This window comes from Tachyglossus aculeatus, chromosome X2 (assembly GCF_015852505.1).
Source record: "Tachyglossus aculeatus isolate mTacAcu1 chromosome X2, mTacAcu1.pri, whole genome shotgun sequence".
Classification (NCBI taxonomy): Eukaryota; Metazoa; Chordata; class Mammalia; order Monotremata; family Tachyglossidae; genus Tachyglossus; species Tachyglossus aculeatus.
In genome coordinates this window covers 11,434,045-11,458,655 of record NC_052100.1, presented here as the reverse complement: position 1 = coordinate 11,458,655, position 24,611 = coordinate 11,434,045, and the positions used below count along the sequence as shown (strand labels likewise).

Below are 24,611 nucleotides of genomic sequence, written 5' to 3'. Positions count from 1 at the left end.
TTGAAGACAGTAATTGTCTGTCGGACAGAAGGAGAGAGGATAGTCCAGGCCTGAGGCAGGACGAGAGGTTGGCTGCGAGATGGCATTAGAAGAGTGAAGTGTGCGTTCTGGGTTGTGGTAGGAAGAGTAGCAAGGAGAGGTAGGAGGGGTGAGGTGATTGAGTGCTTTAAAGCCAATGGTGAGAACTTTCTGTTTGATGTGTAACCTCCCCAGCGCTTAGAACAGTGCCTTGCACATAGTAAATGCTTAATAAATGCCATCATCATCATCATGTGGAGGAGGATGAGCAGCCACTGGAGGGTTTGAGGAGTGTTTTATTTACTTATATTAATGTCTGTCTCCCCCCTCTAGACTGTAAGCTTATTGTGGGCAGGGAATGTCTGTTTAAATTATTGTATTGTACAATCCCAAGCAGTCAGTACATTGCTTTGCACACAGGAAAGTAACTTTTTCTTCTACTCCCATTTGCGTTGCCATGACTTTCTCCCCTTATTCATCCCCACTTCCAGTCCCTTAGCTCTTACGTACATATCTGTAATTTTGCTTATATTAATGTTTGTCTTCCCCTCTAGACTGTCAGCTCATTGGGAGCAGGGAATGTGAGCTGTTGCATTGTATTCTCCCAAGCGTTTAGTACAGCGCTCTGTGCACAGAAAGTGCGCAATAAATATGATAGGTCTGAATTCAATCAAAGTGAGCCTTATTATTGCCACCTGAACATATCCATTCTCCTCTTGGAGACAAGGTTAGAAAGACAGTCTGTGAAGACAGGTGACAATCCCAGCCCTGTCATTTTTGCCAGGTGACCTTGGACAAGTCACCTCACTTCTGAGCCTCTGTTTCCTCATCTGTAAAATGGGGATTCATTCAATCGTATTTATTGAGCGCTTACTGTGTGCAGAGCACTGTATTAAGCGCTTGGGAAGTACAAGTTGGCAGCATATAGAGACGGTCCCTACCCAACAGCGGGCTCACAGTCTAGAAGGGAGGGATGAAATCACCTGTTCTCCTTTTCCCTTAGACCGAGAGTCCCATATGGGACAGGGTCTTTGTTCTGATGGCATTGTATCTACCCCTGTGCTTAGTAATAATAATAATAATAATAATGGTATTTGTTAAGCGCTTACTATGTGGAAAGCACTGTTCTAAGTGCTAGGGAGGTTACAAGGTGATCAGGCTGTCCCACAGGGGGCTCACAGTTTTAATCCCCATTTTACAGATGAGGTCCCTGAGGCCCAGAGAAGTTAAGTGACTTGCCCAAAGTCAAACAGCTGACAGTTGGCGGATCTGAGATTTGAACCCCTGACCCCTGACACCAAAGCCCGTGCTGTTTCCACTGAGCCATGCTGCTTCTCCAGTCTTTAGCAAATAGTATGTGCTTAACAAATACTGCTGTTATTACTGGTGAGAGGAATATTCATCAATCTAACTTGAGGCTATGAAGAGCAATTCTTATCTGCTTTGTTTTCCCTTTAAAAAAAAAACATGGAAAATACTAGGCTAATTTCAATTTACCCTGAGGATAGAAGGCTCCCTTACTGTTCACTGTCAACTCCCCAGCCCTTCTAATTAGGGAGAAGCTTCTTGAAAGATAACTCTGCTGGAACCTCTTCAATTTCAGACACTGTGTGCACAATTCAGAAGTGGCATGGCCTAGTGGCTAGAGCACAGGCCTGAGATTCAGAAGGACCTGGGTTCTAATCCCAGCTCCTCCCCTCGTCTGCTGTGTGACCGTGGGCAAGCTAGTTAACCTCTCTGTGCCTGTGACATCTGTAAAGTGGGGATTAAGACTGTGAGCCCCTTGTGAGACATGGACTGTGCCCAACCTTGAATCTACCTCCGCGTTTAGTACAGTGCCTATTAAAAGAAAAAAACTACCCCTACACTCTGTTGTAGTAAATGGATATATGGATTGACTTCTTGTTTTGCTTCTTCCAGGGATTTCCTTCCTCGTGGATCAGGGATCGTGACCAGACGTCCCCTCATCCTTCAACTCATCTTCTCCAAAACAGGTATACTGGGGCAGGACTAAAGAGGGGTGTGTGTGTGTATGGGTGGGGAGAGGGGTGAGAAGCAGCATAGCTCAGTGGAAAGAGCCTGGGCTTTGGAGTCAGAGGTCATGGGTTCAAATCCTGGCTCCGCCAATTGTCAGCTGTGTGACTTTGGGCAAGTCCCTTAACTTCTCTGTGCCTCAATTGCCTCATCTGTAAAATGGGGATGAAGACTGTGAGCCCCCCGTGGGACAACCTGATCACCTTGTAACCTCCCCAGCACTTAGAACAGTGCTTTGCACATAGTAAGAGCTTAATAAATGTCATTATTATCATTATTATTGTTATTATTATGCCCAGATAACCTTCAGGAGGAAGACCTCTGTTTAGCTACTATCGCATATTCCTAAGGCTCTCTTGACCCAGTAATTACTGATGCCTCCAAGAGTGGAAAGTATTATAAGATTTTTTTTTAAAATTTACTTTTTTTTGATGCTTGGCAGTCATTTAGATTTGCTTATTCTTTGCATATATTTCTACCTTTCAAATTAAAGCATTTTGACTGTGTACCCTCTTTACTGTTAGCAAGAAGTTAGTGGTCCAGTAATTACTGATGCCTCCAAGAGGGGAAAGTATTAAAAAAAATCTTATAATTTACTTTTTTTTAAGCCTTGGCAGTCATTTAGATTTGCTTATTCTTTGCCTATATTTCTACCTTTCAAACTAAAGCATTTTGACTGTCTACCCTCTTTACTGTTAGCAAAAAGTTAGTGGTCCAGTAATTACTGATGCCTAAAAGAGGGGAAAGTATTAAAAAAAAATCTTATAATTTACTTTTTTTTAAGCCTTGGCAGTCATTTAGATTTGCTTATTCTTTGCCTATATTTCTACCTTTCAAATGAAAGCATTTTGACTGTCTACCCTCTTTACTGTTAGCAAACAGTGGTGTTTTTGGTCACATCCAAGCAGCATGGTATAGTGGAAAAAGCAGGGGCCTGGGAGCCAGAGGACCTGGGTTCTAATTGCCGCTCTGCCACTTGTCCACTTGTTTGCTGTGGGACCTTGGGCAAGTCGCTTCCCTTCTCTGTGCCTCAGCTCCCTCATCTGCAAAATGGGGATTGAGACTGTGAGCCCCATGTGGGACATGAACTGTACTTCCCCAGGGCTTAGTACAGTGCCTGGCGCTTAGTAAGCGCTTAACAAATACCATAAAAAATAGGTGTGCCTGGCTTCTAGGTCCTGATTTTCTTCCTGTTGTGAAGATTCAAATGATTACCAGGAAAACTCCTCAGGTCTTCCACAGTGCCTGCTTTTAACTACGTTTCTGCTAAACCACTGCGAAGGGAATGGTCTTTGAATAGGGAATGTGGTGTTGGAAGAAACAGATGTGCACGTGCCTTTGGCGTCAGTTGTGTACTAGAACACAAGCTCTCCTTAATGTGGGAATCATCAGGAACGCTACCTCCATGCCGTAGGTCAGCTTGAGCGCCTTTCCATCAAAGCTTCTGACTTGGAGCTAATCTTACCTGGATCTGTACCGAGTATTGATTTCTTCTTGCACATCTGAATCTTCATTTATCTACTAGAAGAAACATCGGCTGTTGGTAGTGAGGAAAACTACACCATATAATGACCACGTGGATGTTGGGTAATAGCATTGTGTGAAGGCAGCATTGAATTTGAGTAACTCTGGAAGCTAATCAATTTTTTGAGTTGCCAACTTGTACTTCCCAAGCGCTTAGTACAGTGCTCTGCACACAGTAAGCGCTCAATAAATACGATGGATGATGATGATGATAACAGTACTTGGCTTGCCTATACGGGACAAAGTCCAAATGGTAGAAGTCAAAATGCCCTACCATAATTATCTTTGTTTATTTAGAGCATAATTAGTTTTAATAGGATTGTACTGGTCTCATTCAAACAAGTTTTAGTGACTTCTTATTCTCAACTAATATTATTTTGGTTTAAAAAATGTAAAATTATCCAGAATCCGATTCCTCAGGAAGCTGGTTAGCCTAACAGCTATAATTCTGTTATAGAATATATTATATATATATATATATATATATATATATATATATATATATAATAATGTTATAGAATATACATATAATTCTGTTAAATAATTCTATATAATATATAACTATAATTCTATCTCTTCTGATGATTTTGACACCCGTCTGCATGTTTTGTTGTCTGTCTCCCCTTTCTAGATTGTGAGCCCATTGTTAGGTAGGGACCGTCTCTATATGTTGCCAACTTGAACTTCCCAAGCGCTTAGTACAGTGCTCTGCACACAGTAAGTGCTCCATAAATACGATTGAATGAATGAATAACAGTAAGCTCTAGCTGTTTATAGCATTTCCAGATGTTTAAATAAGTGCTTGGTTCAGTGCTCTGCATACAGTTAGCCCTGAATATCATTAATTGATGTGGAATACTGCATTTCCAAGTATTTGGGCTCAATTTTTCACCAGTTTGTATAGTTAAAAGGAGCCCAAATTTGAGGGATTTTGAGAGAGTGGCTGGAATACTGGGATGGGAGTCAGAGACGGTTTTGACTCTGACTCATTTCCCTTCTTTTGGGCCTCAGTTTTCCTCTAAGTAAAACTGCTTCTGCCCAGAGGGTTATCAGGTCCAGTGAAAGAAGAAAGTGAAAGTGTGATAATACTATTCACTGGCAAGTTTGGCTTAATTCTCCTGCCTGCCACCAGCAATTTGTGAAGGATTCGGTATGGTAGGATATGAGGATCTCTTCCAGGATTGTGAAGTGGAGATCTGTAGTTGAAATTACAATACTTAAAGCCATTTTTATTTTTCCACTTTTTTTTTAAATGGCGTTTAAGTGCTTACTGTATGTCAAGCACTGTTCTAAGGCCTGGGGCAGATATTAGTTAATCAGGTGGGACACAGTCCCTGTCATGGAGCTTACCATCTAAGTAGGAGGGAGAGCAGGTATTGTCTCCCAATTTTGCAGTCGAGGAAACTTTAAAGTAGGAGTGTTAGATTTCTCTGAGCCGACAGCCTCTACCTCTTCTCTCTCTGAACTGACCCCCCCCCCCCCCCCCCAAAAAGAAATAGTGTTGGGGTGTCTGGCTACCTGGAAGCAGTCACCATGAGCAGAAGTGGTTGCATTCTCACTTCCCTCTCAACAGTCTGTGACCCTCAAGCTGTGAAGCAGCCTGGCGTAGTGGATAGAACCACGGGTCAAGGAATCGGAGGACCTGGGTTCTAATCCTGGCTTCGCCACTTGTCTGTTGTGTAGCCTTGAGCAAGACACTTCACTTATCTGAGCCTCAGTTCCCTCATCTGTAAATGGGGGTTAAGACTGTGAGCCCCACATGGGACCGGGACTATGACCTGATTATTTTTGTCTACCCCAGTGCTTAGTACCTGGCAAATAGGAAGCACTTAACAAATACCACTTAAAAATAAAAAATTGCCCACTCCTCGATCTAGGCAGAGCCCACTGTTGGGTAGGGACTGTCTCTATATGTTGCCAACTTGTACTTCCCAAGTGCTTAGTACAGTGCTCTGCACACAGTAAGCGCTCAATAAATACGATTGATTGATTTATGGTTACTTTTTGTCATGAATTGTTTTATATAGGTTAATGGATGTGTACATGTGGTATATTTGGAAAATCTGTAAGATTTGAATGTTCTTTCAGATATTGATTCCCACATTCATAAGATTTGGAATTGAAGGTTATTTTTATCTATTAGCATAAAGACCCTTAGAAATTTTCATTTGTTCACAAAACTAAAACTACACCCTGGCTCTTCTTGTCTACATCTAAACACTTGCAGCCAATATTTGAGCGCTTACTCTGTGCAAAGTACTGTACTACGTGCTTGGGAGTGCAGTGGAATTAGAATGCTTACAGTCTAGTTTGGGGAGACAGACACTGAAATAACTTAGAGGTAGGAGGAAGTGAATATAGGTATGAATTAGTGCTTTAGTAGGGTATATTTGTGATATACATGATTGTACATCTATGTATTCTATGGAGGTTGTGAGGTATACAAGCACATAGTGCTGAAGTAGTGGTTAGAGAAAATAATCTGGGAAGGCCTCCTGGAGGAGATGGAGGAGGACATTAAAGATGGGCAGACGGAGGATGTGGGGGGTGGCAGGGGGACATTCCAGGCTGAGGGAGGGAAGGCAGTGGGCAAGATGTGAGAGGTAGGAGAGATGAGAATGGGGCATAATGAGCAGGATAGCCTGAGGAGAAGGGAACGTACAGCTGGGAATACTACATGGGGGGGGGGGGGGATGAGTAGGAGGGGGGGGATGAGTAGGAGGAGGGGGAAAGAGTGGATGATAATAATAATAATGGTATTAAGCGCTTACTATGTGCCAAGCACTGTTCTAAGTGCAGGGGTAAATACAAGGTAATCAGGTTGTCCCACGTGGGGCTCCCAGTCTTAATCTCCATTTTACAAATGAGGTAACTGAGGCACAGAGAAGTTAAGCGACGTGCCCAAAGTCACACAGCCGCCAAGTGGTGGAGCCGGAATTAGAACCCATGACCTCTGACTCCCAAGCTCGTGCTCTTTCCACTAAGCCATGCTGCTTCCCAGGAAGAAGCATACATAGGGGGAGGTGGCTGATAGTGCCTTTTAGACTGTGAGCCCACTGTTGGGTAGGGACTGTCTCTATATGTTGCCAACTTGTACTTCCCAAGCGCTTAGTACAGTGCTCTGCACGCAGTAAGTGCTCAATAAATACAATTGATTGCCTTAAAGCCAATAGCTCTATGCAGAGAGGATTGGCTAACCATTGAAGGTTTCTGAGGAGAGAGGAGATGTGTGCAGATGACCTTTTTAGAAAAAATGATATGGACAGGAGGCAGGGAGATCAGCAAGGGGGCTGCTGCAGTAGTTAAACGAAAATGTGACAAGTGCCCGGATCAGCTTGATAGCCGTCTGGACAGGGAGGAAATGACAGATCCAGGAAATGTTGTGGCGGAAGAACCGGAAGGATTTGGCGACACACTGAATGTGGGGGTTGAAGGAGAAAGGAATCAAAGATACTGCCACAGTGAGGGGGCTTGATAGATGTTGTGGGTGGTAGTTTTGTCAGCTGGAGGGGAGGATTTGGGAGGGAAGGGGAGGAGTTCAGCTTTGGACATATTGAGTTTATGGTGCCAGTGGGGACATCTGTAAGGAGGTGTCCTAGAGGGAAGAGGAAGTGCGAGAGTGCAGAGGAAGTGAGCAATTGGGGCTAGCAAAGTCATCCGCAAAGAGGGGTAGTTGGAGCCATGGGAGCGGATGAGCTCCCCAAGGAAGTGACTCAGATTAGCAGTTCCTGGTTTCTCTGTGGTGGTTGGAAAAGATGGATGACTAGAAAATTTGACCTCCGACTTCCTTTCTCCGTACTTCAGCTAAAACGAATCACAAGTAGGGCCGTCTTCCTAAGCGTCCGAGGCAAGATGCTTCATTGCGACCTGCTGAACGTGATCCCTTGGAGGATTTCTCTTATTTCAGTGCTTTTAATAAACTATTCATGCCGTGGCTGAAAAGCTGCTCACGTGGCACCTGAAGGAGAACTCTTGCCGTAATGAGGCTGACTCATCTTTAGCCAGATGCTGCTAGCTGTCCAACTCCGAGCAGTAATTATTCACTGTCATTTTATGTTGGTGATGAGGGTCTAAAATTCTTATTTTAGCCCATTGGAGTTCAGCACTTTTCATTTAAAAATGAAACACAAAACCTCAACAGAATCCTAGCTCGTCTTCAACTACATGTCACAGTCATAAGTGTGAAGGGCTCAAGTAATTTTGGCTATTGGGACCTATTGGGGTGGGTGGGTGACGGACTTTTTTTGCCGGAAGAGGTTGCTTTATCCTGATGGATGTTTCTGTTGAAATGGTTGCAAAACTAGATGGTGTAAAACCACAATTGAAACTACTTTTGTCCTAGATGCGCCAGGAACGTTTTGGAAACTCAAGAAGCAGGGCGGCCCAGTGGAAAGAGCCTGGGCCTGGGAGTTAGAGAATCTGGGTTCTCATCCCAGCTTCCTGCTCTATGACCATGGACAAGTCACCTAACTTCTCTGAGCCTCAATTTCCTCAACTAAAATGAGGATTCAAAGCCTGTTCTCCCTGCTGCTTAGACTGTGGGACAGGGACTGTGTCCAATCTGATTGGCTTGTATTTACTCCAGCGCTTAGTACAGTGCCAGGCACATGCTAAGTGCTTACCAAATACCATTTTTTTTTTAAAATGTGGTCGCTAGTAATCTTAGAGAGGACCGTTTCTGTGGAATGATGGGAACTGGGAGAGGAGGTGGAGGTAGCGAGGGCAGACAAGTTGCTCAGGGAGTACGGAGAGGAATGGTAGACAGGAGATGGGGCGATAACTGGAAGGTGCTGGGCATCAAGGGAGGGTATTTTAAGAATCAATCGTTTTGAGTGCTTACTATGTGCAGAGCACTGTACTAAATGCTTGGGAGAGTACACTGTAACAGAGTTGGTAGACATGTGCCCTGGCCGCAACTAGCTTACAGTCTAGACAATTGTTTTGAGGAGGGATGGGGTCAGAAACACAGGTGGAGGGGATAGATTCTTGTTCTCAAATGGATCAGCGTTTAGAACAGTGCTTTGCACATAGTAAGCGCTTAACAAATGCCGTCATTATTATTATTATCATTATTATTATTATTATTATTTGGATCTGAATGTCATTGCCCCACTTGCTAGGATCACCAGGAGTGCATGAGACTTGGCTTATGCTGTACTCCATTCCCAAACTCACCGTGGCACAGTCATTTTCTGAGGAGTTAAGCTGCGTCTCTGGGATGGGTTCAGAGTCTGCAAACACACCCCGACACCTTTTAAATTCCGATCACCTCTCCCGTGGACCAGTTTTCTGTCTGGATTGAATTGAGGGCTGTGAACAGTAGCGAGCCTATGTAGGTGTCTATGTTTTAGAATTAAGCCTAATGAGGGATAGGTTTTGCTCTCATCTCAACGCTGGTGCAAGGTTGCTAGTGCAGTGTGCTGGCTAGAGAACTCTGCCGTCTGCTCTTCATTTGTAGAACTAATTTCTTCTCCTTTTCTTCCACCAAGATCCTAACTTCTTGGTCTCTTCCACTTCGTTGTAAGATTGCACGCTTAGAAGGAGGTATGAGTGTGTAGAATGTCTTTCTTTTTCCCCCTGGGACTCAGCTGCTAAATTAGAGAAGCAGCGTAGCCCAATGGATAAAACACATGCCTGGGAGTCAGAAGGACCTGGGTTCTAATTCTGACTCTGCCACTTGTCTGCTGTGTGACTCCGGGCAAGTCACTTCTCTGTGCCTCAGTTAATTCATCTGTAAAATGGGGATTACGACTGAGCACCCCATGTGGGACGTGGACTGTGTCCAAGCTGATTAGCTTGTATTTACCCCAACGCTTAGTATAGTGCCTGACACATAGTAACAAATACCATTTTTAAAAAAGGCTAGTGGTCCCTAGCATAAGTGCAGCACCAGTATTTCAACCAATCAAGGGCATTTGAGTGTTTGGGAGAGTTGAATATAACAGAGTTGGTAGAAACGGTCTCTGCCCACAGGGAGCTTACAGTCTAGAGGGGGAGACTGGCAATAATCTAAATAAATAAATTACAGAAATACACATACGTGATGTGGGGCTGAGGGTGGGCTGAATAAAGGGTGCAAATCCAAATGCAAGGCCGACACAGAAGGGAGAGGAGGAAATGAGGGCCTAGTCGGGGGACATTTTACCATTTGAGGAAGGAGAAATGTACTGGATAGAGAAATCTGTGCAAATTTATCTGGCCAAATACTGGAATAGAGACACATGGTCATAGTGTCAGGGACACTATGGATCTGAATGTCTGCTTATCAGGGATAAACAGAGTGGAACTTGCAGCTACCTTTGTCTATTTGTAACCTGTCACAGCTGAAGTCTGTTATGGTGAGGATTAGTGTATCCTGGTCATGAGCAATCCCTTTGCGTCAAGCTCAGTCGACTCTCGATCCAACACATTTCATTGTTAATGGCCAACAGTGAAAGGAGCTAGAGCAGTTTGATTGCCAGGCTAGCTCTCTTCCTCCCTTCAAAGCCCTACTAGAGCTCACCTCCTCCAAGAGGCCTTCCCAGACTGAGCCCCCTTTTTCCTCTCCTCCTCCCCATCCCCCCCGCCGTACCTCCTTCCCCTCCCCACAGCACCCGTATATATGTCTGTACGGATTTATCACTCTATTTTACTTGTACATATTTACTATTCTATTTTGCTAATGATGTGCTTTTAGCTTTAATTCTGTTTGTTCTGACGCCTTGACACCTGTCTACGTGTTTTGTCTGTCTCCCCCTTCTAGCCTGTGAGCCCGTTGTTGGGTAGGGACCGTCTCTATATGTTGCCAACTTGTACCTCCCAAGCGCTTAGTACAGTGCTCTGCACACAGTAAGCGCTCAGTAAATACCGTTGAATAAGTGAATGATTGGAAGTGCATCAGCGTTTGTTTGTAAATATGGTTGCAAAGTTTATTGTCCCTACGTAAGATGTTAATGCTGGAAGAAATAAATAAGAACCTTTGGCCAGTTATGGAAATAATAAAGAGAGCATTGAAGGTTTAATAAAGATACTTCATAGTGCAGAGTTTGGGAGACAAGGAAATGCCTGAGGCCCGTGGGGCTGCCCTGCTGGTTTTCACTAAACAAAGATTAAAATTAACAATACTAATCCTCCAATATTCAGTACATCCAGGAGGAGTAGGGAGGCTGGCCAGGATCTGATTACTAGCTCCACAGAAATCTGGTAACTCTGGCTGACCTAGGTTCAAAGACGGAATAATGGCTGATGCCATTGTTTCATCAGCATTACAGTCAGAAGGATTCAACTGAAAGCTACCCACAGATGAAAAGAGACTTTTGGACAGTGATTTGGTTAAGGCCTACAAAGGGGGGAAAGCTAGCATACCAAATGTCCCTGACCTATTTTACCACAAATATTGTTTCTCTCTGCCTAACCAATTTCACCATATGGAAATCTTCTGGTAGGAACAGATCAAGGAGGAGCAGGTAGTTCGCAAAGGGAGGGAGGAGGACTTTCCTCCTGGAAATACCTTATGGAAGCCAAGCACTGTTTAGGTCTGCCCAGAATGGGGTGTGGTTCTCCACCAGTGGCAGAGAAAGAAACTCCATTAGGGCATTCTGGGAGGCCTCTGGGAAATGAAGGCAAACCAGCCTCTTTGCTCTCTGAGTCATGTAGGGTGGGTTTATTTTTTTTTTCTTGTTGCTTTTTGTCCATTCCTTCCTTGCATTTTCCTCGCTAATGTTCACCAGACCTGTTTGAAAATGCATGGTGGTTCTACCCAGTGAATGGCTGTGACCCAAGCATCTAACAGGCCACCCTGTCTTAAAGGGCAGTTGCAGTGAAAACAAAAATGCTGGTTTAGTTTTTGAACCAAGATAGATTGAAAGGATTAGGAGCCTTCAGTTGGAAAACATGAAAGCTGAAGGAATGTAATTCATCTTCAAAATCATGATAGGTGTGGTCAAGATGAACCCGGGATTGTTGCTCACCATATGCCCCAAATCCAGAAGTAGGAGGGATCAATTAAAGCGGGAAGAAAGAAGATCTAAGACCAATAAGACAGTTCTTCACTAGGGAAGAGTAAGCATATGGAATTTGTTAACTTAGTCATACAAGGTGAAAAACATTAATAGGCTCACAGAAGGATTTAGAGAAAAGTTAAAGATGTTTGAAGGTTTGAAAGGAATTTAGATACATTCATTGACCGTGAGTTGGTCATGGATTGTTAGGAGGGAAAAAAACTTAAGGAGGCTACAAGGTTTATTTGTAACTAAGAAAGTCAAGAAAGACAACTATCACACTGTTCTTCCAGGCATCTGTTGGTGCCACGGTCAGAGATAGGTAACTGGGCTGAATAGACCGTGTGATATTTCTTATTAAAAATTTTTTAGGTTTACGCATCATATGGTAAGAGTTCTTGAAATTGGATTGGCATATTTTAGTGGTATGAGAATTGGATGCCTTTTTTTTTTTTTAATTTTAATTCCCCACCCCCTCTCCACCCCAGGTTGTGCTAAGATGAGAAATGAATCACTTATGCTCCATCTTTGGTAGAAGCAGGTTTGAACCTAACCCTTCTTTAATGGTGTGTTTTCTCTTTCAGAGTATGCGGAGTTCTTGCATTGTAAATCCAGAAAGTTTACAGATTTTGATGAGGTCCGGCAAGAGATCGAAGCAGAGACAGACAGGGTCACAGGAACCAATAAAGGCATTTCCTCCATTCCTATAAACCTGCGGGTCTATTCACCACATGGTAAGCAAGGCTAAACAAAAAATTAATTTGCCTTGTTTAGGGAAAATGGCTTGTCTTATCTTTCTGTGTTCTGATGATGGTGGGAGTCTCCTGTTGGGAATGATCGATGAGCCTTGGAGTTATTTTTTATAGACATTACTCTTATCCCTGTCAGTCATTTTTTCTGCTGGGGCATGGAGTACAATGAAAATGAGTAGGATTGCAGCAAAGTGCAAAAAGAAAAAACCCACACAAAGTTTTTGACATGCATTTTGGCCATTTATGACCATTGTGATTACAGCATATGCCAACTCTGTGCGGCAGCACTACCTCACCAGATGGTTGCGTGCCTTGGTAGCGGCCCATATTAGCCTGCTATTCTTTCAGGATTCTTGCTAGTCCTGATCATCTCGTGGAACATACTAAGTTGTGTTTTGGTCAGAAACCTTCACCACTGATGGCACGGTAGACCAGTTGGGGCTAGAATCCCAGAGTGGTGCTTTTTCTCCTAGACCGACAGCAGATTTGGATTATACAGGCACATGCAGTGTGGCTATTTTGGAAGATGACAGAAAACCCCAACAGCAAATGACTTTTGGATGATTCCCTCATTGCCCAACTCTTATTGGAAGTGTTCACCCCACGGGCCTCTAATAGAAAATCAGATTATTTGATGTCCCTTATTTGGCCCCTAAATTGATGATTTTATACTCTCTGGAATCTTGAGGCATTGGTCTTTCCTTCTAAATAGGCAGGTCTCAAATGAGGCACTGTAAATCTTGCTCTCTGTATCTCCTGCCCACATTTGAGAAATGTAGATTCAGGCCTGGATGATATTCGAGTTGAAAAGATGTTGCTGAGTTTTCTTTTATGATCCTCTATTTTTTATGCTTGTTACGGGCAGGGAACATGTATGCTAATTCTGTTGTACTCTTCCAAGCACTTAATACAGTGTTCTGCACATAGTAAGCACTCAATAAATACCATTGATTGGGCAGGGAATGTCTACCAACTCTGCTAACTTGTACTCTTCCAAGTTCTTGGTACAGTGCTCATACAGCACATGGTAAATGCTCAATAAATATGACTTATTTTTGCACCCCTTGAAGTTGACTTTCCTTCAACTTTTCCTTCCTCTAGTGCTGAATTTGACTTTGATTGACCTTCCGGGTATTACAAAGGTGCCAGTAGGCGATCAGCCTCAGGATATTGAGTACCAGATCAAGGAAATGATCCTTCAGTTTATTGGCAGAGAGAGCAGCTTGATTCTGGCAGTCACTCCAGCAAACATGGATCTGGCAAATTCCGATGCCCTCAAATTGGCCAAAGAAGTTGATCCTCAAGGTAAAATAAGTAGCCCCAGATTGGATTCTTGTTCTCTCACGGTCAGTTCTAATTGTTAGACTCTCCACCAAGTGAAGAAACATCACGTGGAGAACAGCTTTTGACTTCTCTCTTCTCCCTCCCCCCCAACCCCCCAAAAAAAGTTTGTTGCAAGAGGAAAAGTCCCAAGAGACGAGAGAAGCAGTGTAGCCTAGCGGAAAGAGGCCTGGAAGTTAGAGGGCCTGTCTTCTAATCCCTGCTCCGCCGCTTGTCTGCTGTGTGACCTTGGCGAGTCATTTCACTGCTCTATGCCTGTTTTCTCATCTGTAAAATGGAGATTAATTCTCAATCCCTCTTACTTGACTGGGAACCCCATGTGGGACAGGAAACTGTGTCCAACCTGATTATCTTCACGAGAAGCAGCGTGGCTCAGTGGAAAGAGCACGGGCTTTGGAGTCAGAGGTCATGGGTTCAAAACCCGGCTCCGCCAATTGTCAGCTGTTTGACTTGGGGCAAGTCACTTAACTTCTCTGTGCCTCAGTTCCCTCATCTGTAAAATGGGGATTAAGGCTCTGAGCCCCACGTGGGACAACCTGATCACCTTGTATCCCCCCAGCGCTTAGAACAGTGCTTTGCACATAGTAAGCGCTTAACAAATACCATCACCATCATTATTATTATTATCTGGTGTCTACCCTAGCGATTTGGTACAGAGCTTAGGACAGAATAACCTTGTGTTAACAAGTAGTATTTTAAAAAAAGAGAGAACCGAGCTGAAGGTCTGTCTTTTGAAGAAGTTGTTGACTGGATGGAATAGTTGGCTATATGATCCAAAATGTGTTCTGTTGATGATGATGGCATTTGCAAAGCACTGGTCTAAGCGCTGGATGTTTCCAACCCATCAACCCCCACTCCCAATTCAGAACTTTTAACCCAGTAATTCTTGCTGTTGCTCTTATTCCTCTGTTCGTGACTCTCCTTGCCCTCCCCCCAACCCAATTAGGTTAGAGGCTGAGTGGTGGCCATTCCACAGGTGATTGGCTGAAATGTGTAATTACCAAGTGCAGTGATGGTATTGAATAACATTAGCTGAGGGACTCCTGAAGGATTGTGCCAGTGTCCTAGGAAAGGAAAGGTCACCCTGAAAAAAGTTGATTGCACTTTTACATTTTAGGCCGAAAATTAGGGTGGCTAGCCACCATATAGTGTTTAAGCCCCTGCTCAGGGGGTCTGATCTGATGGAGTCAAATATTGCAACATCTGTTCTACAGTGAACTCTACCCACCTCAGTTCTTCTGTGAACCAAGTGTAGACACTCTGAGGGACCAGATAAAAAGGAATAAATCCCTAACTGTGACTTTTTCAGGCCTGCGGACGATTGGCGTTATCACCAAGCTTGATCTGATGGATGAAGGCACAGATGCCAGGGATGTGCTTGAAAACAAGTTGCTACCTTTAAGAAGAGGTAAGGATCTTCTGTCAGGAGTCTGAATGGGAGATAGGAGTGGGGGAATATTCAGAACTCTTTTGACTCAAACGCAACTAAGCAACCCTGGTTTTAACCCCAGAAGTCAACTGTTATTTCTTGAGCGGGGAATAAGATCTCTATCGGCACGAATTTTAACGCTAAAAAGTAGTTCTCGCCTAAGCATTGTTAGAAGACCGCTTGAGTGCTCTTGCGTTTTCACGTCCCGTGGCCGGCGCCTATTCGAGAATAAAACCCAGTGGTCTCCTTGCAGGCTATATTGGAGTGGTGAATCGGAGCCAGAAGGATATAGACGGCAAGAAAGACATCCGAGCGGCGCTTGCAGCCGAGAGGAAATTTTTCCTCTCTCACCCAGCATACCGGCACATGGCTGATCGTATGGGCACACCCCATTTACAGAAAACCCTTAACCAGGTATAGAATGGTCACTGGGCGGGCTTTTCTATTCCCTTTCAGCCTGGGTGGGAAATGGTTTACCCGGAGTCTGGTAGGTGGGGATGTTAGTGATATCCCTTGGCTCGGATAATTAGGCTCTGGTTAATGAGTGCTTTTAGGTTAAGCCACTCTAAAAATCAGTGAGGCAAGAAAGCCAAGTGTTTGGAGAGGAGGAAGACTGCTAATGCCTTCCTCGTAAACATGTAATGCCATATGTGGCCATTGAGAGTGGAATGTATAGCCCGGCAGGGCAGGTTGTTGGTGGTAGCAGGCACCTCAGACGACAGGAGGAAAGAGACTTTTTTCCATGGAAGTAACTTGTACAATGGAAAAACGCCACCTGGAGTGAGGGCAATCTTAAGGAGTAGTAGCAAGATTTTGCCAAAGCAGAGAAATTGGGTTGCCGAGGAGCTATCCAGTTGCCGCGAACCCTTAGATGGGCTATCAAGTCAAGGGCAAGTGCTCTGAGATCTGCACTTGGCCTGCTTTGGATTGGGATTTGGACACCTAGCACCGTGGGTTACTTCCCAAGCACGTAGATTGTTCCGGGGATAGGCTAGTCAGTCTAGCACATTCTCTTCCCAAGAGAAGAATGAGCAAGCCATATTCAGGTTTAGTAATATTTAGCAAGGACTCCCCACCCCAGGGATTGATACTAATCCTACTTCTGACTTCTTTTAATGTAGCAATTGACCAATCACATTCGAGAGTCTCTGCCCTCTCTGCGCAGTAAACTCCAGAGCCAGCTGTTGTCCCTGGAGAAGGAAGTTGAAGAATACAAGAATTTCCGCCCTGATGACCCTACCCGGAAAACCAAAGCACTTCTGCAGTATGTTTTTTTTTTTTGTTTTTTGTTGTTGTTGTTGTGTTTGTTTTTTTTTTCCTCCAACCTGTGGCCTCAACCTCTTTAGCATTGGACACCTCCTTTGTCTGGGGAACGGACTTGTGTGGTGTATTTGCTTTTTTTTTTTTTCTAAACAGAATCCAGGTGGTTCATTTAAAAGGCCCCGGGCATTATTTTCATTTCTTGCCTTGTGCACCGGGCCAGGAGCGTGGTGGCTCTGGGGGAGGAAATGGGGCATCCCTCTGCCACGCGTTCCAACTGAATAGTGAATGACCGGCCGTGCGGGAGGATGACCCGAATCTCCGGGCTTCAGGGGTGTACATGAAGATGACCTTCCACGAAGGGTTCTTAAACATCAAGCTACCTTGGAGTTCATTAGTGGTGGTGGTCTTCATGCGACACGGCCCTTTGAGGGCTGTGGATCACAGTGAGCTGCTCGTGTTGTCTTGTGCTCTGCATCGCCCCTCTCAATTGGGAGGGGTTGTTAATTGGACAGGTCGTAGCCGAAGTTATTCGGGCTGGCCTGAGGAGCTCCCTATCAATCACTGGCATCCACCGGTATTGAGGAGCTATTTCATTTGTCTACTTGGTCACGTAGATGCAGATGAGGGAATTTTGGATCCCTCTCTGTCTCTGAACAGGCAGGTACAGGGAATTTCCTGGCAATGAAACAGTGGCCAAAAGGAATGGATTGCCATGTAATGATTAACCCAAGAAAAAGTCACTCCCAAGGACATGCCTCTTATCTTGATGACTCCTTTCTAAAGAAGGAAAAGCAACTTGGGCTTGGCCATTGGCAGGAGGGGCGGGTTGCCTTCCTGCCTGAACAGGTCATCCCTAGTGAACCTGGTGGCCAGCGGGTTGGCCAAGTCAGGCCACTCACATCATCTTGACATTCCTTTTAGATTCTTAATAAAACTGTGAGCATTTGAGGCTCAGTACTGCCTTGTTGCTGTACGGTTTGCCTTTTTGTAGCTGTGGCCTCTTCAAAACCTTGCTAACTGCCCAGACTTATCATGCACCTTTTGGGGTGTTTTCTGCAAGAAAATACCCACCCCTGTTTTGTTTTCTAGGGTGATAGAACTTGGCCCATTTTCCTGCTGCCTAGAGAAGCAGCGTGGCCTAGTGGATAGAGCAGGGGCATGGAAGTCAGAAGGACATGGGTTCTAATTCTGGCTCCGCCACTTATCTGCTATGTGACTTTGGGCAAGTCCCTTCACTTCTCTGTGCCTCAGTCACTCCTTCTGTAAAATGGGGAGTAAAACTGTGAGCCTGATGTGGGACAGGGACTGTGTCCAACTTGATTAACTTGTATCTACCCCAGCGCTTAGTACAGTGCCTGGCACATAGTAAGCGCTTAACAAATACCATAAAAAAAAAGGTTGAAGCCTTTGATTTTTGTCTTGTGTTTTTTTTAGGATGGTCCAGCAATTTGCTGTGGACTTTGAAAAGCGAATTGAAGGCTCAGGAGATCAGGTTGACACGCTGGAACTTTCTGGTGGTGCAAGAATTAATCGCATCTTCCATGAGCGGTTTCCATTTGAGCTTGTGAAGGTGACGCCAGTTTACACCATGTATCTCTGTTTCCCTCAGCAGAGGAGCAATTACTTAGGGTTGATCGGGTCCCAAGGCTTTCCCAGACTAAAGAGGACTGGGTCATCTTGGGCGGTTGTCTCTTGGCCTTTGGAGGCCCCTGGAACCCGTTCACTTTTTACCAAAGTTGTCTGCTTATGAAAGAACCCGGGGAGCTAGCTACTTGTTCCTAGTGGCCCAGAGTTTTCAGCATTTGGAGTTGAGAAAGAGCTCTCTCCTGATGCACACTTTATCAGAGTTGTTGGGAGTTAGGGTGTGCCCAATATCCTGAAGTGAGGGTACTCAGATTCCAACTTTTGGAAGCTTCCCACAGTTCCTTCAGGCGTCCTCTGTTGGACGGTCAGAGACAGTATACCGGGCTGGATGAACAACTGGCACATTTCTTATGGTCTTCTTTCCTTAGCAACATCTTGCGACCCGAAGTGTCCAATTGCGGGGGCCCAGGGCCCTCCCTTGCTGCTTGTGGCAGGCTGCAGGACTACTGGGCTTCACGATTGCAGACCTCTTCATATGACCTACAAGAACGTGCATCTGCCCACCTGCCTTACCCAAGCACTGTTTTTTCTGTTGCTTTGCAAACTGGGAGTTGGAGTTGGGGAGGTGCCACCCTTATAGGGCTGAATATCCTCCAGGGATTACCTTTCCTCTCCTTCTGCCCCTCCCAAAGTTTTTTGTTTTGTATTTTGAGGCGGGGAGGGGAGGTTTGTCTTTATTTTCAATTTTCTTTTATTTTTTTAAAGGGGGAGTCAAGGTATATGTCTCTGCTCCAAGAATAAACTCCTCATGGGCAGGGACATATGATACTTGCTTGTATTGTACTTCTCGAGTGCCTAGGACAGTGTGTTTTACCCAGTAGTAAATGCTCCTCTACTAAAACCCCTTGGGGAGTGTGGGCCGGGTGGTTGCCCGTCTTTTTGTCCAGAGAAACCGAAAGGCTAGTAAATGCCCCAAAACCAACCCTGGGCCACCTTCTAACCAGAGGTATCCCTTTCGGTTGTATTTATGTTTCCCCTCCAAAGCAGAAATATAAAATTGTTTCCATCTGTGGGGCAGTTTTTCAGTTGCTGCTGAACGGTACTGTGGTTTAATTTGCATGCATATTTGCTGTGTTTGTGTTTTAGATGGAATTTGATGAGAAAGACTTAAGACGAGAAATTAGCTATGCAATTAAAAACATCCACGGAGTAAGGCAAGTACTGAAGTAGTAATTTTTCAGAAGCCCTGTCCCTTGAGTCCCCGAGTCTTAAGCTGCTGATTATTATTTTTTTTTTTCCTTTTTGGACCCTGTAAGCTTATTTTCAGGAACATACAGGCACTTAGCTATTGGATGCCTTGTCCCTCTAGCTGTCCTCTGAGCCGGACGAATGCTGCACTTAAGCAGTTTGACATCTGACATCTTAACTCCCTCTGAATTGTTTTGAGTTGGCTCTAATAGGAGGCAGTGTTTAAATCAACGAGGTCCAGTCTCTAGCTCCTCATGCCCTAGATCCAGTAGAAATCGATCTCCCCTTTTCCCCCTTTTGTCATTGAGGTTAGTCTCATTTTGCCTTGAAGAAATGTCTGCTTTTAACCACATAATCCTGGAAAGGAGACTTACGGGAGTTCCCATGTTAGGGGGTTTGGGGTGGGGGTCTAGGGGGTTGGCCAGCTTTCATTCCTTGGGAACCTAGCTTCTTCCCTCCCACCCCCATGCATTAACCCTGTAGGAAGCCTGGCTCCATCTGTCCCTGCTGGTAATTACTTGGGTCATTTCCAATTGTGATGTCTTCAGTTTCCAAATCGGAACCCTTATTGGCATTGGGAATTCCCCTAATGGCGGGAGTGGGAATCTGCCCCTCTGATGTATGATTTCTGTGATTTATTCAGTTTACCAAACAGTTGCCTTTAAAATTGTTTTCTTTTGATTATTTCCCCTTCCACCTTCCCCCCCCCCCCCCCCCCCCCCCAACCCGTGCTCTTATGTCTGGACGTGCTTAGGACGGGGCTCTTCACCCCAGACTTGGCATTCGAGGCCATTGTGAAAAAGCAAGTGGTGAAGCTGAAAGAGCCTTGTCTGAAATGTGTCGACCTGGTTATTCAGGAATTAATCAATACAGTTAGGCAGTGTACCAGTAAGGTATTGAATCCTCTGGAGCAAGTCCAGCCCACTATTAATGATGCTATGGAATTGCGGGGTACGGTACCAAGATCACAGTGTGATAACCTGCCTACTCTAACTGGTAAAGTTTCCCAGATCTCATCTTCTAAAGAGGAAGTGGAGTGTTACTTAAAAGAGACCCAAAAGCAAATGTCTAAGACTTTCTTTCTCTGAAGAGTCAAACAAGTGAGATTGATTGAAAACAAGGTAACTCAGGACAGCCCCACTACCCACCTTCATGCCTCCCAAAAGGGCAGGCAGTTGGGAGTGGGAAGCTGGACCTTTTCGTTGGAGTGTTGCACTCCTTCGTGGCCTTCAGGAGATGAGGTGGAATTGGGCTTTTTAAATAGGGAAGCAGACAGTAGGGGTGGTAAAGCAAGGGTGATATGCAGCCAGAGCTTTTGTCAAAGTGAAGGAGGTAGTCGGAAAGAAACACAGCCTTAAGGGGTGGTCTCGGGAGTTTACCAGAGTGGTGGGCAGGTTACCCTAGGGTTTTGGTACCTAGCAGAGAATGTGCCTTGATCGTGATTTAAACTGCTGCTTTGCTGCACCCTGGGAAGCAGAGGAGAATGAAACCCAAGGCTCCTAGAAAACTGTGGTCCTTTTAGTCTCCATTCATCACGGCTTTATTTGGAGACCTGTAGCACTGCATCCTGTATTAATAAGCCGCTGGAAGATCGACCGGTTTCTTTTAGCCGTGTTGTAAGGAACCGAGAAGCTCAGTACGGTGACAGCATAATGAATGCTTTTTTTTATCTTCCTTTCCAAACTGGCATTATCAGAGACTGATCTCTGGCAAACTAGTTATTAACTATCTCCTGCTATTAACTAGTGGCAACTGGTTTTTAAGACAAACTGTTGCTTAAATAAACAAAGAGAAATTGAAGTCAATTACAACTAACATTTGTACCTTGGTTGGCACGGTTATTACAATGGGCCTGAAATTCCAGGGTGAAACCCCTTGTCATCCCTGCTTCCCAGAGTGTCCTGCTTTAGCGGAGCAATTTAAATGCTTTCACAGTGGCGTGTGCATGTTAAGAGTCCTGGGTTGTCTTTCCTAAGTCAGGAAATCTTGCCTGTGGTGTTCTTGGTCTATGCAATTTGGAGAAGCCCTGCATTTGCTTCCCAAGCTCCTTCAATGAGAATCAGTCTGGCTGAAAAGAGTCTCTTACAGAGTCTGCTAAACTGACTCAATAAATTCCAGGTACCCAAGTGAACCCAACTTTTCTGTATGTTTCTGACCCTGGTTTGGAATCCTTCTGACTCGGGCAAATAGTCACAATGCATTGGGCATACAACAAAAAACTATTACCTACTTAAAAGGGAGAAAAGAAAAAAAAAAAGAAGGAAAAACCCCAAATCAACCTCAGATAAACCCCCTTTAGGTCTTGGCCCCGAAGCAGCTTTTTAGGGCAAATGCTGAGGCTTTTCACATGCATGTTACTAACCTTTTCTTTTCTCTTTATGTCTTTGTCACTGTGTGTTTGGTCTGCAATGCCTTTTGGTGTTTCATCTCTCTACCTCCCTTTCGTGCTCTGCATGACTCAGGACGGGTCTCTTCACCCCTGACATGGCCTTTGAAGCCATTGTGAAAAAGCAGATTGTAAAGCTCAGAGAGCCAAGTTTGAAGTGTGTTGATCTGGTGGTCTCAGAGCTGACCACAGTCTTTAAAAAGTGTGCTGAAAAGGTAATGGGTTACAAATATCTTTTTCATCTGTTTAATATATAGTGCTGAACATCTGGAAACTATCACCTCATGGGACCTGGCAGGTTAACTTGGATTTGGCGACTTTTAAGATTTTTTTTTTTGTTTTAACTTTCCAAAAATTGGGAACTGATGGGTCTGTCTTCCCAACAGTCTCAAATACAAAATGGGTAAACCTGCTGCCTTTTGGAGTCATATGGCACAGATGTAACCTTCTACCAATGCCCCCCTCAAAAAAAAAATGCTAATGGGCTCATGAAATAACTTCTGCCTAAGTCGTCAAAGGGCTTTGGGAGTGCTGTTCACACATATTGATTTGCCTTGCTGCTTAGCTCATGCTGTAGCACTTGGGACCTTTTCATTTCTGGCCGTGGGGAAGGGAAATGAACGCCAACTCTATGGCAAATGCACTTCTGCAAGACCAGCTTGGAATGCTCCCTTTCGTCTTTTGCCTTTCTAAAATAGCAAAAGAATCTCTTTAATTCTCTTGCTATCAACTGCCCCGTTTTTGTCTCTCCGCTGAATGCTGATGCTGACAAAACTGGGGCATTCTCCAGCCCTTTCTGCCTTCTTAAATCTCCCCCCCCCGTGCCTGTTTTGCTGTGTATAAAGTGGCGTGGTTAATGTGCCTCGTGGAGCCAGCTGATCCTGCCATTTTCCTCCCCTGGTCCACAGCTTGGCTCATATCCCAGGTTGCGAGAGGAAACGGAGCGAATTGTCACCACTTATATCAGGGAACGAGAAGGAAGAACAAAGGATCAGGTACGTTTGGGATGGCTCTTGGCCCCTCCCACAGTGGCTAAAGGCTTGCTCAGCCGCCCCGGATTTTTGTGCGACTCAAACCCAAACTGCCCAGAGTGATTGTGTTCTGGTCTCCGGGTGGGATCGACAGGAAGATCCGATTGAAGCAGATGATTGCCATTATTCTCTTGAGAGGCAGCTGAAATCATGACCTGCAGAGAGACCCCTCTGGGCCATTATTAATAATAATAATAATAATAATAATAATAATAATAATAATAATAATAATAATAATAATAATAATTATCATCTTTGTCCAGTCTGCCTTGGTGCAGTCTAGTACTCCATGTCCGGATGGGGGGAAAAAATGGTTCCGGAGCCCCCTCTTCTGGTAGGATTGCAGAGCACACCTTGTTCTTGCAAAAGCCCGTGTCATCCAAAGATGCGTGAACGCAGCCCACGCGTCTTTTTTCAATGAAATAATAGGAAATGTACAAACACCTTTTCAGATTCTCCTTCTGATTGACATCGAGCTGTCGTACATCAACACAAATCACGAGGACTTCATTGGATTTGCTAAGTATGTATCCCGCGTTTGCGTCTTGCAGGCCGGGGGGAGAGCAGCCGTTTGCTCGTTTCGGTCCAGTAGCTGGAAATGCCTAGAGGGGCCGTCCAGGTAGTGAACTGTATGAGCTGGGCTGGCTCCAAGAAGCGAGAGTTGCATTAAGGTTTCCCCGGGTGGGCGATGGTCCGCGTGCCCTGACTTCCATCGGGGCGGCTCCCAACTTGGATGGCAGTTGACCTTGCCAAGTTACAGATAGTGGCACCGGCGATCCCAGAGCACCCTTCCCCTTGGAAGTGGTTGCTCTGGAAGCAAACCCTAATTGATTTGAAGCCCAGAGGATTTCTGTGGCGGTGACGAGGGACAGTAATGGTAACATTGAGCTCGGTCGCTTATAACTTGTGAATTTTTATTGTAAAAAACTTGGTGTCTCCTTCTCTTTCTCCCTTCCTTTTCCTCCATTTATTCTAGTGGCATCGGTGCCCCCAGGTAGTAGGGAGAATGATCTGTTCCTAGACTACCCGTACTTGGCCGTATGTAGTCAGAGCTGCACATGTAGGAAATAATTAATGGCCCATAATGTACTGGAGACCCCTCCCCACCAAATATAAGGCTGGTTCTGGGCACTGCCTCTTATGGCCTCTGAGTTTTTTTCTTTATGTTTACATCGAGTTCTTATCACTTTCCCTCTCTTGTGTACAATTTGCCAGAGTTTGGTTTGGTTGGAGGGGTCCGGTGATCAGGCTGAACCACTTATTTGATTGAAACTGGTGCCACGGCATCACCAAAGAACTGAAACCCTTGAAGTGAGTCTTCATTCCCTCCTGTGGGAGGCTTATGGAAGGAGGAGGCAATAGATGGCTGTAGGTTTTTGCCAGGTCAGGAGTGAATGAGTGTGAGAGACAGCGAGAGAGACAGACTGCCTCTCTCCTGGAGGGAGCAAGACTCTAGAAAAGCACAGTATGCAGTCCCAGCTGCCCATCCCTGGGCCAGTGTCAGACAAACCCTGTCAACAGACTTTTGCTCTCTCCCTTTTCCTTGTTGACCGTGTGTCTGAATGAAAGCAAATGGTCGGACAGTTGTTACCATGGCTCTCCCTCCCTTCTTATTTGCTTCTGTTTACCTCACTTTTATGTTTCTGCTTTTCACACTTCATTCACAGTTCCTCCTTCTCACAATCTCTCCTGTTTTTCCTTTGACCACCTCACTCTTTCCTCTGGAATCCTTGAACCTCCTCCCAATAACCCCAGCTGTTACTATACTGAGCAGCTTGTGACAGGGTGGGTATCTGCCTGGAATGATGTTTCAGTGCTGTGAACAGAGATTGGTGTATGAATTGGGGGTCCTTGGTGTATGTCACCAATTTTTGAGGCGTGTCAAGACGCAGGCTCGGGCACCTTTTGTGAATCTGGGTTACTTGAAAGTCTGCAGCATGACTTACTCCTTTTAAGGCCTGCAGCATGACGCAGGGGAGAAGCAACATGGCCTAGTGGAATGAGCCCAGGGCTGGGAGTCTG

General features: G+C 44.9%; 1 protein-coding gene across 7 annotated transcripts in view; it reads left to right on the top strand.

Annotated features, from left to right (window-relative positions):
• DNM2 (dynamin 2) overlaps positions 1 to 24,611 on the top strand; it is a 75,770-nt gene that overhangs the window by 19,323 nt on the left and 31,836 nt on the right. For 4 of the 7 annotated variants that reach the window (XM_038770559.1, XM_038770552.1, XM_038770557.1 and 1 more), the window contains exons 2-12: positions 1,939 to 2,012; positions 12,140 to 12,289; positions 13,409 to 13,612; positions 14,958 to 15,056; positions 15,331 to 15,491; positions 16,199 to 16,341; positions 17,775 to 17,910; positions 19,071 to 19,138; positions 19,927 to 20,065; positions 22,467 to 22,553; positions 23,042 to 23,112. In XM_038770559.1, the coding sequence (XP_038626487.1) occupies positions 1,939 to 2,012; positions 12,140 to 12,289; positions 13,409 to 13,612; positions 14,958 to 15,056; positions 15,331 to 15,491; positions 16,199 to 16,341; positions 17,775 to 17,910; positions 19,071 to 19,138; positions 19,927 to 20,065; positions 22,467 to 22,553; positions 23,042 to 23,112 (1,332 nt within the window). Of the gene's footprint in view, positions 1 to 1,938; positions 2,013 to 12,139; positions 12,290 to 13,408; positions 13,613 to 14,957; positions 15,057 to 15,330; positions 15,492 to 16,198; positions 16,342 to 17,774; positions 17,911 to 19,070; positions 19,139 to 19,926; positions 20,066 to 21,634; positions 21,774 to 22,466; positions 22,554 to 23,041; positions 23,113 to 24,611 lie in introns of all 7 variants that reach the window. The other 3 variants (XM_038770558.1, XM_038770553.1, XM_038770556.1) reach the window with 1 other exon arrangement.